General features: G+C 38.6%; 1 protein-coding gene and 1 pseudogene across 1 annotated transcript in view; both read right to left on the reverse strand.

Annotated features, from left to right (window-relative positions):
* The window catches only part of SWT1 (SWT1 RNA endoribonuclease homolog), a 137,233-nt gene that overhangs the window by 3,579 nt on the left and 117,952 nt on the right, over nucleotides 1-15,702 (reverse strand). Inside the window, exon 19 of the mRNA XM_030818745.1 lies at nucleotides 5,279-5,408. Coding sequence (XP_030674605.1) covers nucleotides 5,279-5,408 — 130 coding nt within the window. The remainder of the gene's footprint in view (nucleotides 1-5,278; nucleotides 5,409-15,702) is intronic.
* On the reverse strand, nucleotides 14,374-15,326 carry LOC105738751 (annotated as a pseudogene).

Below are 15,702 nucleotides of genomic sequence, written 5' to 3' on the forward strand. Positions count from 1 at the left end.
GCACAATTAAAAAAAAAGCTTTTTAACCAGTAGGAATTTTTGAATAGTTTCAAAATAATATTGATAATACCACACTTCTGGTCAATTTAATAAAACACTCTAAATTTCCTAAAAAGGTAGAAAAGCTATAAAATATCTAAACCAAATATTATTGGTTATACTCAGGAGTGGATCTTTTATTATGAACTTTAAATGTAGGGTTCTGATTTTTGGCTTCTAGTGTGTCATGTACTTTACCACTGCTCAACATGTTTTCAAATTCCCAATATAATAATCATATTTTAGGGAAAATCCAGGATTTGGGTATGTGATATATCGTTAGAATCCTTGCTTAATTAACAAATTAGGTGTGTACCCCATTACCTCTCCTGACCTCAGAATTCTTAAAATTGAAGTAGGCAAAGGAGGAGCCCCAGTAGGACATTTCTGTAACTGCAAAGTTGCCTTCAGAAAAGTGAATATGATTCATGGAAAACTCAGTTGCTGTCGTAATTTACACGCAGCTGCTTTTTGTTCCAAAAAAAAGATCTGAAGAGTCAGCAAGTGAGACATAAGATACAAGGTTAATTAACTAGGTGTAAAGGAGAAAGAAAAACACTCATATATGAATCCTTAAATCCTTGGTTAAGACTAAGCTACAAGTTTGATCCTGTAAACAGGTTTTATTAAGTTAAATCAGTGTCTCTAGGTTAAAAAGGAGGAATTGCTATGAATTGCAGATATCCTTCATAATAAAACTGCCAGTTTCTCAAGAGTATTAATGACACTTTGAACAATAAGTAGAGTTTATAAACAGGAACATACAAACTCATGTGAATGTCATGGGTTCTTCAACCTATGAGCATCAATAATCTTGGCCAATAAAATAATGAACTTTGTTAACACCTCCACACCTTATTGGGGATTGAACAAAGGTGAGAAGCAAAACTCAATCATGCTGGATCTGTGTGGAATGCCTTTAACAGAGGCATATATCTGAATAGAGGCCACACATTTGCTCAGGATGACCAAAGGGAGTAACATAATTTTAGCCAGAAAAAAAGGCACACAGAAAGACCTAACTTGGAGTAATGAAACTACCGAGATGAAATGAAATGTCCAGCAAGGTAATAAGATGAGATCTGTTAAAACGATTTTTAAATGGGTAAAATATTTGAAGACACTGCAAAAGAAGTTGATGCCATAAGAACACAGAAAGATGCTATCATAAATCAATCATTAAGAAAATGTAAATTAAAACCAAAATGGCATACACCTATTGAAACTGAATATACCAAATTCTGCTTACGATGCAGAGCAACTTGAACTCTCATACATTGCTGGAGGAACTGCAAAGGTGCACAGGCAGTTTAATAAACAATCTATCCATTTTCTAATAATCTGTGACAAAGCAATCCCATTCATAGGTATTTACCCAAGTGAAGGAACATATTCACACAAACCTGTATGTGAATATAGCAGCTTTATTCATAATCACCAAAAACTGAATTCAGTAAAGTAGGCTTCCACCTGGTGAATGAATAAATTTGTACATCCATGGCAATGTAATACTTCTTGGGAATAAAAGAATGAACTACTGATAATATGGGTAAGTCTCAAGCATCATGCTTAATGAAAAGCCAGACTCAAAGGCCTCCATAAGCTGGGCATAGTGGCATGCACTTGTAGTCCCAGCTACTCAGGAGGCTGAGGTGAGAGGATTGCCTGAGCCCAGGAGTTCAAGGCTGTAGTATGCTATAATGTCTGAACAGCCACTGCACTTGGGCAACATAGCAAGACCCTGTCTCTTAAAAAAACAGTCTCCATTTATATAGTATTCAGGAATAGGAAAAACTACAGGGATGGCAGACACATCAATGGCCTCCTGAGACGGGGATGGGAGTTAATTACAAAGGGACATGAGGGAATTTTTAGGGGTGGTGTGACTTTAGTATCTTGACTGCTGATTACATGATTACATGTTTGACAGAACTCACAGAACTCTACACTTACGAAGGAAAAAAAGTTTTGTTTTTCTAGCTTAACCAAAGTGGTACCAAACCTTTAAAATATCAAGCTTAGAAGAAGGGCTAGAACATGTCCATATTTTACCTCATTAGAAATAAAGAATAGGATGTTGAAAATGGTTTGTGCTCTAAGAAGACTGAACCAAGCTAGTAGCTCAGATTTGGGTGTCCACCACCACACGTTCCAGGTTTATAACTGGTAATTCTGCTTAAGAATCTGTCCTCAGTGTTTTCAACATCCAGAATTAATTTCAGACAAACTACATCTAGTTCATAAAGCTAGAATTAAAAAGGATTCCTGTCACAGGCCAAAACTAGTCTACAAACCCTCAGGGTGGCCAATTCTTGCTTTTAACAACAGCCAAAGATACTAAAGAATTCCATGAATACAGAGATGGATTTTTAAAAATACAAGTATATGTAATACTAAAACCCTCAGGAAAGCCAACATCTTGAGGTACTCTGGCTCCAGAAGAATCCATTTCTGTAGGGCATATTCCAAGATCTAAGAGAGGTGTATCTGACTTTACTAAGTGGCTTTTCACCTGACAGACCAGACAAACTTAAAAGCTTTCAAGTCAAACTTTGGTAGGCAAAGGTAAAGTATGTCTTTTTTTTTTAAAGTAGGTGGGACTGCAGGTCAATTTGTCAAAAATATTAACTAACCACAACTATGAGACACTAGACACAGTGTAGTTCCTGCCTTCATGGAGCTCAGTTCTTTTCACTGGAGTGGGTTTTATTAGCAAGATACCCAATAAATAGGAGTGTGACTGGCCTGTCCAATCTCGAAGTCAGAAAAGGGCCATGGGTAGCATCACATCCTTAGAGACTGGACGCAGTCACCAGCCTTTGAGGAAAAAGGGAAATTCATCCCAACTTGTCATTCTAGCTAAGAGAGCAAAAAGTCAAGAATACGAACAATGTGACCTAGGCTCTGAAAGCTGACCAAGACACCATCTAAATAAACCTGGACTGACAATGAAAGAACTTGTGTTCTCCCTTAAAATAATGTTCAAAATAGCAAGGAAACAGAGCTTCAGATGTCTTGTGTCACCTGGTCTTTCATGTGACAGTCAAAGATCCACAATGTGAAAGTGGGATTAACCCATCTGTGAAGTTCTAGTCTGTGCAGTCACAATTGACCATTGCAGGTCTTAACAAGAGGACCCTGCGGGGACACAACAGACTTCAATTCTTTAGCCAGCTTTTCCTTGGCTCAGAATATGGAGAGAGCTGGAGACCCTCCAAACCAGAGGATGTTCCCTGGTCTTCCCAGGAGAGAAATGAACTATCTTTTGTAAAAGTAAGTTTCAAAGGCCAAGTGTGGTGGCTCATGCCTGTAATCCCAGCACTTTGGGAGGCCAAGGCAGGTGGATAACTTGAGGTCAGGAGTTCAAAACCAGCTTGGCAAACATGGTGAGATCCTGGGTCTACTAAAAATACAAAAAAAAATTAGCCAGGCGTACTGGTACATGCCTGTAATCCCAGCTACTTGGGAAGCTGAGGTATGAGAACTGCTTGAACCCGAGAGGCAGAGGTTGCAGTGAGCCGAGATCGAGCCACTATGCTCCAGCCTGGGTGACAGAGTGAGACTCTGCCTCAAAAAAAAAAAAAAAAGTAAGTTGCAAAACACTAATGTAAAGGAACTCTCAACCCCTGCATTACATGATTAGGACAACAAATAGAAAAGTAATAAAGTTTAAGATCATAAAAAAAAAAGCAACAAAGAAGGGAGAGGGAAAAACAAAAAAACAAAAAGAAAAAAAAGCAAGACCTGACATTTCAAATGATTTCAAATGGAAGAAATAAAAGCTAAAACAAAAATTTTAAAACAATGTTTTTGAATAAAAAAGACTAGAAAGTTAAAAAAGGACATCTTCACATATCAATAACATTGAAAAAGTTTTTTATATAAGACTGAGGTAGGCATAAGGGTAAATATGTGATAAGACTGAAAAGAAATTTTATGGAAAGGATTAACCTATATTAGTGATAACAAAAAAAAAAAAGGAGTTACCAGAACAAGGAAAAACAAAAACCCAACAATAACAACTAGAAGTTGAGGGATAAGGGTCTGAAAAAACTTCTTTTCATGGGGGTCAGCAGGCAACAGATTTGGCTTCTCAGGAAAGAAAAGGAAAGAGGCAGAGAGCAGAGATCCCCTCTTAAAGCTTCTCCATTTGCCCAGAAGCTCATATCTCTGACAGCACTTTGAGCCCCATCTGTGCAGCTGGTGGTGTGGTTTCCTAACCTGGCAAACCCAAAGCTTAACAGGTCCTACACCAACTAGTGAATATCCTGAACAAGTTCTCTTTTATTGCAGACAGTCACTTTTATAATCATACCTTATGTACATATCAGAAACAATTTGGAAGTAAGAAGCCAAATCTTACCAAAAATAAGTTATTTATTGCTTTAAAAAATAAACATTTATAATAGAATGCCAAATTCAATTTAATCTAATGTGTTAACAAAAGCATAATATATTCCAGTAAACAAGGATTTCCAACTTATCCTATAACTAAAAAGTCAACTAAACAGCTGGTTTTAGCTAAAGACAAACATCAGTCACTGCCACCAAATTCTATTATATAAATCTCTTACGCTTCACATTTAAGGAGAAACTCAGCAGAGGGGTCGCCCTGCTCTTCCCCACTAGAAATGCACTGAAAAGTGACAAGCCCACAGAAGGAAAAGCTGTAGAAGGAAGTAGGAGCTTAAGTCAAATTTCTACTTTCATTACCTTGAGGGAGGTGAAGGAGGGTGTTCTTTTCATCAGGTCAACATGGATGACAGTTTGATCATAAAAAAGAGCCCATGTTAAGATTTGTGAAATATGGTGAGCATGATCATGTCCTAATGATTTCTTAGGGTTTGGCAGTGTCTCTGGTCACATGCCCATACCTAGGGTTGACAGAAATGCTAATACTGTACCCTGGGTCTTCCTCAGATGCCACAGTGGCTCCTGCCCTAGGATGACTAAAAATACGGCTCTCCTTTCCTTAGAGATACTGGCTCACTATCAAGAATAGAGGTAGGGAGACATTGTGAACTCCAGAAGAGTTGAGTCTATGGAGTTTATTCCACAGTGGACACATTAGACTTTTCAGAGCTACAATGACATTGTCAGTAATAGGTGATCACCTTTTTATACCTATGAAACATTTCTTAAAATTCTCTTGGGTTTGGCCCAAAAGAGTGACCAGATTGAAAACTACTCTGTTATTCTTAAGGACAAATGCAATTCCTTTAAAGTTACAAATCAGTACTTATATCCTATAGTTGAGCATGTCTGCACACCATCCCCTGTTTCTGGCCTCCATATAAACAGATGCATTGCACTGCTGCATGGTATATTCCATCTCAACCAGCTGGCGGCATCCAATGGTTAACTTTTCCCTAGGAGAAAAAGAAATGTTAAATCACTGCAAGACAGCTAGTCAGAGAAATAAAAATTCTTTTTCATTTTATTTTACATTTTAATTGACAAATAAAAACTATATATATATATATATATATATAATGTATAACATGATATTCTGAACTAGGTATATATTGTGGAATGGCCCAATCAAACTAAATAACATACGCATTATTCCACACACTTATTTTTGTGGCGAGGACATGTAAAATCTCCATTTTTAAAATTACTATCTTAAAAAAAACTTTTTTTTTAGAGATAAGAGTCTCAACATCTTGCCCAGGCTGGCCTCGAACTCCTGGGCTCAAGTGATCCTCCTACCATGGCCTCCCAAAGTGCTAGGATTACATGTGTGAGCCACCACGCCCAGCCTTAGTTATTATTTTTAAAAGACAGGGTCTCACTCCTGTTGTCTAGGCTGGAGTACAGTGGTGCAATCACAGCTCACCGTAGCCTCAACCTCCTGGGCTCAAGTGACCCTCTAACCTTAGCCTCCCAAGTAGCTGGGACCACTGGTACACACCACCACACCTGACTAATTTTGTTTTGTTTTGCTTTTTTTTATGGTAGAGACAGGGTCTCACTATGTTGCCCTGGCTGGTCTCATTCCTGGGCTCAAGCAATTCTCCCACGTTAGCCTCCAAAAGTGTTGGGATTGCAGGCACGAGCCAGTGCATCTAGCCAAAGTCTACTTTCTTAATGATTTTCAAAATACATTGTCATTAACTAAAGTCGCCATGTTGTACAATAGATCTCTGAACTTATTTCTCCTATCTGAAATTTTGTGTCCTTTCACCACCATCTCCTCAAAGCCCCCCATCCTCCTAGACCATGATAACCACTATTTTATTCTCTACTCATACTTTTTTAGATTCCACATATCAGTGAGAAAATGTGGGTATGTGTCTTTCTGTGCCTGGTTTATTTAATTTATGTCTTTTAGGTTCATCCATGTTGTTTCAGACAACAGGATTTTCTTCTTTTTTTAAGAGTGAATAGTATTCCACTGTGTATATATCCCACATTCTCTTTATCCATTCGTTCACTGATGGACATTTAGGTTAATTCTATATCTTGGCTATTGTGAATACTGCTACAATGAACCCTGGAGGCAGATATCTTTTTGACATACTGATTTCATTTCCTTTGGATATATTAAAAATTCTGTTCCAACTGTGTGCCTTACCCCTTGGATTAAAACATCTTAACATAAGCCCATTTCCTACTAAGAGAGGTCCTTCAGAGGGTAAGGTAGAACTAGATTGTTCAACCAAGCCCATTATATAAAAGGCTATGCTTAGGCATTCAGCTTTGCCTGTTGGTGGCAGGTCCACCACGGAAGAAGCCCTTATTCCTGAATTCTAGGAATCACACCAAGGTTGTCTTCATGTTGGCTATGTAAGAATTTGTGCAACTAAGTGCTTTTATCTTCCTATGTTATTTGTTTGTGCTAATCATAATTGATGGTATTTACCTCAAATATCAAAAAATGTATTTAAATCCCAGTGTTAGTCCATTATATTAAGAATTTTTATTTTTCTCTTATTTGGCTTGAGAGTAAAGAAGAGGCGGACTGGAGGATATTAAGAGGATGTACCTCCTGAAATGAACAGATACTTGAGAGGGGAAAGGAAGTTGACAGACTTTCAATTCTTAGAAATATTGCTGAGACAAGTTACCTAGCAGTTACCAAAGGAATGTTAGTGACCTTAAACCAAGGATGGGGAAGCAGGGAGTGCTTAATATGTGCCATATCTACTTCACAATTTTACTTCAGGCAAAGCCAGCCAGGCTCTCAAAAGCTAACATGAGCCTACAAATCGTAGAATCCCAAATTGCAGGACACCAATCCATTATATCTAGCATCTAGAATTCAAAGTATCAAAGAATTCAATCCCATAAATAACTCTTTCAATCTACTGGGAGATGGTCTATGTAAGTTCACAAAGAGCACCCAACATCTAGTATAGCATCTGGCATGTTAAGTATTCAAAACTGGCAGTCATTTTTATTATAACAGTTACACTGTCATTACTTCCTTGGCTTCTGAGATAGTTCTGCCGTATTCATGGTGTTGGAGAGAACCACTAGCTACCTCTCCCACTGCCCCTCCCACATGACAGATCGCTTGATGGAAGGTACAAAGGGAGAAGAACTGAGGGGACAATCAGAACTCGGGACAGGACAAGGAGTAGTGACAACACCGAAGTAAATAATAATAAAGTAAATGTACCATATTTGGAATAATCTCACTTCTTGACAATGTGTGGTTTCTCTGAGACTGATTAAAGCCTGACTTTTGGGAGGCTCACATCTGTAATCCTAGCAACTCAGAAGGCTGAGCCAGGAAGATCATGAAGGCCAGGAGTTTGGGAGCAGCCGAAGCAATACAGTATGACCTGCTCCCTAAAAATAATAATAAAAAAAAATTTAAATCTGAATTTTGGCTTTGTGTAACCCTAATCTCATTTTCTACATTTAAAGCTTAAAAATAGTGCTATGGTGCTGTCAATTCTTCATAACTACTCAAAAAAATGATTTTGAAACACTCTTAAGAGATTCAAAATAGCAGAGATATAAATGTTTTCTTATAAACTTAAAAACGAAACAAACTAAAAGGGTAGGCCCCTATTCCTGTCCTTATTTATTCCACATGTGAAAAAAATATCCTTCAGTAACTAGACTTTTGAATCTATTTCTGTATCTTATCTTTTTCTTCCTCTCACCCCTTGTAATTAAGAGGTGAGCTCTATCTTCTCTTTTTCTCCTAGTGGCATTTGTTTCTTAATTCACGTGAGTTAGTATTCTGACAATGGATTATCACCTACAGATTTTGCTTCCTGTAGCAATCATCACTGGCTGAGAAAAGTATTGTGTTTTTCATAGTGTCTGCTTGGCCTATACTTTTTATTAGATCATGATGATAGGCATTCTCAAGTTCCTTTTCCTGGTGATTAATCTGTGGAATGACAGAATATTGGCTGCAAGGGCACCTTAACACCTCTGCTTGTCTTCTGCAGCATCTCCAGTGAGTCATCTGACCTCAGCTTTTCCCTCCTGGTGATGGGACACTCACTATTGTAAGAGGCAGTTCACTGCTAGATAGTTCTTCCTTTATATTGGGCCTATAAAAACCATCAATCTGACCTGAGTCTGCCTAAATTAAAACAGAAACTCTCTTTCCCTTCTTCCTCTGATAGTACAAATATTTTATGTCCCTATTTCTTTTTTTCCAAGAGGAATTATTCCAATTCCTGATTCTTTCGAGAAGAGAGCTCAAAACTGGAGGTTGCTTCTAGTTCTGCGATTCATGAGATTCTGCAAAATAACAGCCACTATTTCTCTAGATTTTCCTATTAATGGTATCAAATTTGCTTTGACCAAATCTCAGGTCAAAATAACTGGAAATTTTATCAATTTAAAAATAATTCCACACAGTTTTGTGATTCCTTTCCCATAACCAATCTGGTCAAAATGGCATGGTATTAGTGAATTTACGTGATCTAATTCCAACGTTGGATGCAATTTTTCTAAAATCCAAGAATGAGGTCTATAATGGGTATGTGTTTTACAACCCGCTGAATGTTTTATTTTTCTGAATTTTCTGAATTTTCTATTGCAAATTTCTACATTTGCAATGTGTACGTCAAATAAAAGAAAAATGGAATACAATGTAATATATAAAATATAAATATAAAAGCAATATATAATAGCTAACATCAACGGTAAAAGAATGAATGCTTTCCTCCTCAGATCAAGAACACGATAAGGAAGGCTTCTTTCACTATTCAACTTTGTACCATTTTGTACAACTTTGTACAACTTCGTACTATCCAACATTGTACTAGAAGTTCTAGCCAGAGCAATTAGGCATGAATAAGAAATAAAAGAGATCCAAACTGGAAACAAACAAACAGAATAATTTCTATTTGTAGATCCTAAAGAAGTCACAAAATAACTGTTAGATCTAATAAACTAATTCAGCAAAGTTGCAATGTAAAAGATCAACACAAAAAATCAATTGTATTTCTACACATTAGCAATGAACAAGCAGAAATGGAAATAAAACAATTCCACTTATGATAGCATCAAAAGTAATAAAATACTCGGGAATCAATTTAATCAAAGAGGTATACTGTCCATATGCAGTGGCTCATGCCTGTAATCCCAGCACTTTGGGAGGCTGAGGCGGGCAGATCACAAGGTCAAGAGTTCGAGACCAGCCTGGCCAACATGGTGAAACTCCATCTCTACTAAAAACATACAAAAATTAGCTGGGCCTGGTGGCGTGCACCTGTAATCCCAGCTACTCAGGAGGCTAAGGCAGGAAAATTGCTTGAACCCAGGAGGCAGAGGTTGCAGTGAGCCAAGATCGCGCCACTGCACTCCAGTCTGGGCGACAGAGTGAGACTCTGTCTCAAAAACAAAAAAACCACTGATGAAAGAAATTAAAGAATATCTAAATAAGAGAAAAGGCATCCTATGTTAATGGACTGTAATATTTAGTAAGATGGTAATACTCCCCAAACTGATCTACACTGTCAATGCAATTTCTATCAAAATCCCAACAACCTTTTTTGTAGAAACAGAAAAGCTGATCCTAAAATTCAGATAGAATTGCAAGGCATCCCAAATAACAAAATCTTGAAAAAGGAAAATGTTAGAGGACTTACACTTGTCAATTTCAAAACTCACTACAAAGCAACTATTACCAAAATAGTTTGCTATGAGCAGATAGACAGACATGCAATGGATCAGAACTAAAAGTTGTGAAATAAACCCTCACATATATGGTCAACTGATTTTCATCAAGGATGCTAAGACCATTCAATGGAGAAAGAATGGTCTCTTCAACAATAATGCTATTAGGAAAACTTGATATCCACATACATGTATATGGATGGATGAATGCATGAATGAAGCTGGACCCCTTACCTTACATCATATACAAAAATGAACTCAAAATGGATCAATGGCCTAACTGTAAGAGCTAAAACTATAAAAATGTTAGAAGAAAACACCAGGATAAATCTTCATAACCTTAGGTTTGGCAATGGATTCTTAGGTAGTCTTAAAAGCATGGGCAATGCAAGAAAAAAATACATAAATAATCAAAATTAAAAACTTTTGTGCACCAAAGGATACTACCAAAAAGTGAAGACAACTTACAGAGTGAGAGAAAATATGTGCAAATTATATATCTCATAAGGGTCTAATATCCAGAATATATAACATGTTGAACCACCAGGTGTTGATGTGGTTAATAAGGACAAGGCAAATTAAAAGTAACCATCAAGTCTTTATTCACTTTTTGCCACAGTATAAGCAAGGGGCAAAATGAGAGGTGCTAGTTCTCCAGTGTTTCATTACTTCCCTAGGAAAGGGTCAGATAAATATGCACTGCCGGGTTGTCGGGGTGGGGCACACTGTCTCATTGCTGAGAAGCCCTGAAGAAGGCTGCTGCCTCTCTGCATCTTCATGAACCCAGGGGCCTGCAGGGAGGAAGAGGAGGAAGGGCTAGAAGCAGAAAAATACTGAGTCAGATAAGAGAGAAACACCTTAGTCAAAGCCTCCAAAAGGAAGCCTCAGTGGAGGTACCTGGGAAGTGCCTCAGCCAACTCCCCCATCTCCTCATAAGAAGGCCTCCAAGCAGAGTCACCTGAGCTAGGAATGCAGCTGTGTGTGAGCGTGGCTGCAGGGAGTCTCAGTCACTGCCAGTAAGTACCTCCAGAAAACATCATACACTGGCATGGAAAAAAAAAAAAGACACTTATCTGAGGAATGCAAGCCTGTTTAAACTATCAGGTCCAGAGAGGCACTGGAATGAAACAGCAGTCACATCACTCCCCCTTGAGCTAAATAATTATCTCTTGAAGCCACTTGCTATGTGGGCTCCAGGCTAACTGACAAGAAGAAGCTGTAACTGCCATATGCTGGACACCCTAACTCATACCCTCTAATTCAACAATGTATAGCCAATCACTGAACAATGATATCTCTGTCAACTATTGAGAATTCCTGTCAAATAACTTTGTATCAGCCCACTCCTTGTTCTCTCTGCCTTTAAAAATTTGCTTGTAACAAGGGCTGAGGGTACACTCCCCAAGGCAACTTTAACACACACCAGGGGCAGCTGTCTTCACTCTGGCTCAAGTAAACTCTTTAAATTATATTTTGTGCCTCAACTCTTCCTTTTAGGTCATTTCTTTAGGTATGAAGAAAGCAGCTTCCCCCATTGAGTTTGTCAGATAAAGCTTTGTAATTGTCTACAGTGGGCTCAAACATCACATAAGATTTTGGCCTGAGGCCAAATTCCTCATAAAGAATTCTAGTAACAGAAAGAAAACCAACCCACTAAAAATGAGCAAAGCGCTTGAATACACATTTCTCCAAAGAAGGTACACAAATGGCCAAATAGCACAAGAAAAGAAGTTCAACCTCTTCCCTAATTAATATTAGAGAAATACAAATTGAAATCACCATGAGATACAATTTCATACTCATCAGGATGGCAATAACCAACCAAAACTAAAAAAAGGGAAAATAACAAGTGTTGTCCAAGATGAAGAGAAATTGGAACTGTTGTATATTGTTAGTGGAAATGTAAAATAGTGTAGCTTCTGATAATTGGAATCTCACCCAGGAATTCTACTTCTAGGTATATGACCCCCAAAATGGAAAATAATTATAAGAATTCAAATATTTATACACAAAGAGCAATACTATTTATAACAGTCAAAAAGTGGAAAGAACCCAAATGTCCATCAAGAGATGAATGAATAAACAAAATGTGGTGTGTATATACGTGTGTGTGTGTGTGTGTGTGTGTGTGTGATGGAATCTTATTCAGCCACGAAAAGGAATGAAGTATTGATATATGCTAAAATGTGGATAAACCTCAAAAACATTATGCTAAGTGAAAAAAGAGAGATACAAAGGTCACATGTATATGTCGGAGATGGGGTGCATCTGATTGCCTGGTGTCAGAAGTATGTTGTGATGAGTTTCAGAGAAAAAGAGAGATACAAAGGTCACATGTATACATCGGAGATGGGGTGCATCTGATTGCCTGGTGTCAGAAGTGTGTTGTGATGAGTTTCAGAGAAAGAAAAACAATTTGGTTTGGTATCCGTCTCATACAGTCAGGTACTTTGAGACTGATGTCGCAAACTAGTTTATTATCTCATAAAGGAAAAAACAAACAAAAACCTTACATAATTGCCTAACAAACATGTCAAAACACTTTATCAAGAACTTACAAGACAGAAAAAAAAACTGAATTAAATGCTGTACCTAACTGATTTCTTATAAAGATAGAAGATACCACACAAGAGATTTGTTTGGTAATGTTTGATAATCTCCTTAATTTACCATCCTGGATTTCGAGCAAACTCCTCATCTGCTCAGGGTGAGCAGTGCTCAGACACTCTACTGGCAAGAGCAAAAGCTACTTCAAAGAGTCTAAAAACTGGAGAAGAGAAAACACCAACTGAATTGCAGATAGAAGCACCAAGGTTCTTCTGTGTCTTACGGAATTCACTTTTCATCAAAGCTACTTTAATCTAAAACCTTAATTCCTTGCTTTATTAGAACCCATCAAACAGTTTTATGTTCTTGAGCTACTTAATTATATCCATATGCCAGGAGGGTGGAACACCCAACTCCATGGGGACAGAGGCTCCCATGTTTGGGACTTTCCTGAACCTCACTCTATGTATCTCCTCTTCATCTACCTGTTCATTTGTATCCTTTAATTTATCCTTCACAATAAATGGGTAAATGTAAGTAAAATGTTTCCCTGAGTTCTATGAGCCACTCTAGCAAATTAACTGAACCTGAAGAAGGAGTCATGGGAACCAGCAATTTATAGGTAGTTGGTCGACCTGGAGGTTGTGGGGTTTCCTACTATACTCTCATATACTCCACTGAACAATTGTGACCCCAGATATGTGTGGGGTTTTCTCCACACAGCAAGCAATTCTCCAGTGAACACCAACTCGGTGTACTATAATTCAATTCAATTTTGACACTATCTGGAGTCAGAGTCAACTCCCACAGGTTGCGGGCTCATCAAACAAGACTGCCCCCCACTTCAGACAACAACTACAAGTAACAGTTTGTCACCTATACTTCTGAGCAACTGGCTTATAAATCAGGAGGGTTCCCACAACAACTCCCTCCTCAGGTTTAGTTTGCTAGGACAGCTCACAGAACTCAGGGAAATATTTATGTTTTACTCATTTTTTATAAAATACTTGATATTGCCAAGTATATGTTGGAAAGCGCTGGAGCTTCCATGCCTTTTCTGTGTGTGCCACCGCCCAAGCAGCTACATGGGTCCAGCAACCTGGAAGCTCTCTGAACCTGGCAGTTCAGGGATTTTTTTTTTTTTTTAACCAAACCATTTAATTGTGTCTTTGAAGGTAAACAAAATATAAAGCTGCATCCCAAGCCCTAAGAATGCCAGAACTACACATAGATCCAAAATATGGTGTGGTTTTCTCAACACAGTTCAAAAGGGTCAGAACTCAAAAGTGTTAAAAGGCAGAGAATGGGTGGAATTCATGCACTCCGTTCAGCAATTTTGTAAATTACCAGAAATAGACCCCAGGAGTCTTTTAAGGTGGGAGAAAATTCAACTCCTGGTTTTACAGGTAAAGAATGAAGAATACCAGAAATGTTATGTTGACTTCTTTTAATTTTTCTCACACAATCTGAAGCTGGAGCTGACTATTATATCCTCAACTCACAGCAGTTGAAACTGCAGTATTAGGTACAAGATCAGTCCCTCTATCCATTTGCTTCCATGTAATGCCACAGCAAGGGTGGCCAGAAGCAGAGGGTTGTCAATAGAACAGCTTTTCTAAAAGCAAGCAAGAACCTTCTAGCAGCACACTGATTTAGTTTATTAGGTTAATTTGCAAATTTTAAAAGCTACACGTTTTACTTTTTCTCCTTTTTCTCTTCTTTCATCACTGTTTGTTTTCTTATCTTTATCTTTCTCTCTGTCATCTTTTCTATCCTTTTTTGCTTTCTTCTTTTCCTGTCCGTCTTTCTTCTCTGCATCCTGGTTGGCAACCTTGTTGTTGGTGAGGCTGTGCAGGGCAACCAAAAACAGATCAGCAAGGCCAAGTACATCACCTCCATTTGGTTGTCGGTCTTCAGGTGAAAGGCCTTGACAAACTCATCAGGGCTGACATCTGGCAGCAGGTTGAAGACATCCTACAGCAGGAAGATGACCTGATGGTTTATGGGTAGCTTGCCTGTCGCTACTTTTACCCTTCAAGCCATGCATAGACCTGGTTAATAATCTGCTAGGAAAGAGTACCCATGGTAGTGTCTTTGATGTCTCATAACAAGTGTTTGACTCTGACTTCCTCAGCTTCCTCTGCTCCAGTTTCATGGTCACATGCTCAAATGTTTTTGTGGTTGTAGTTCTATCAACATGAACTTCCACTGTGTATGTTTCTGTTACTTCTTCCACAATATATGCCTCTGTGGGCAGGCTCAGGTCCTTGGGTTTCACATCAATAATGACCAAAACAAGAGTTAGGGCAGTATCATTTCATTACTTCATTGATGGCCTGTGTGGTGCCACCCAAATATTCTTTCTCTGGCATTTACCTTCTTAAACATTCCATACATGTTTTCCAAATAATCTTGGTCTAAAAATCAGACAGAATCATCTTTGTCATCTTCATGAAAAAGGACTTATCATCATCATAAAAAGGGACTGCAAAACTCTTGGACATATCAAGTATTTTCTTTTGCCATGACCCCAATAGCACACCAACATGCTTCTGGTTTCCAACCTCACCAAATCAGTTGAAGTGATCCACCACACTGAGAAGCAACAGGGGGTAGACCACCACCTTCTGCACCACGAGCTCTGGCATCACAACACACCCTATCCCTCAAGGCCTGGCTCCCTGCCACTCGCCAACACCAACAGTGGCAAGGACTCTTGCAGCTCCTCCAGGCCCAGTTTCTCCTATTCCAGTTTGGCAGCTGCTGCCAGTTCAGGGATTTTTATGGAGGAGGCTTCATACTGTAGGCATGCTGGATAATTAACTCAACCTGGAGCCCCTCTCCCCTTCTGAGAGGATAGGGGGTAGAGCTGAATGTGTTAAGCTTCTAATCATGGCTTGGTCCTTCTGGTGACCAGCCCCCATCCAGGAGCCCACCAAGAGTTGCCTCGTTAAAGCAAACGATGCTCCTATCACCTAGGAAATTCCAAGAGATTTAGGAGCTCTGTGTCAGGAACCCAGGTTA

The sequence above is a fragment of the Nomascus leucogenys genome, chromosome 9 (genome assembly GCF_006542625.1).
Source record: "Nomascus leucogenys isolate Asia chromosome 9, Asia_NLE_v1, whole genome shotgun sequence".
In the NCBI taxonomy this organism is placed as follows: Eukaryota; Metazoa; Chordata; class Mammalia; order Primates; family Hylobatidae; genus Nomascus; species Nomascus leucogenys.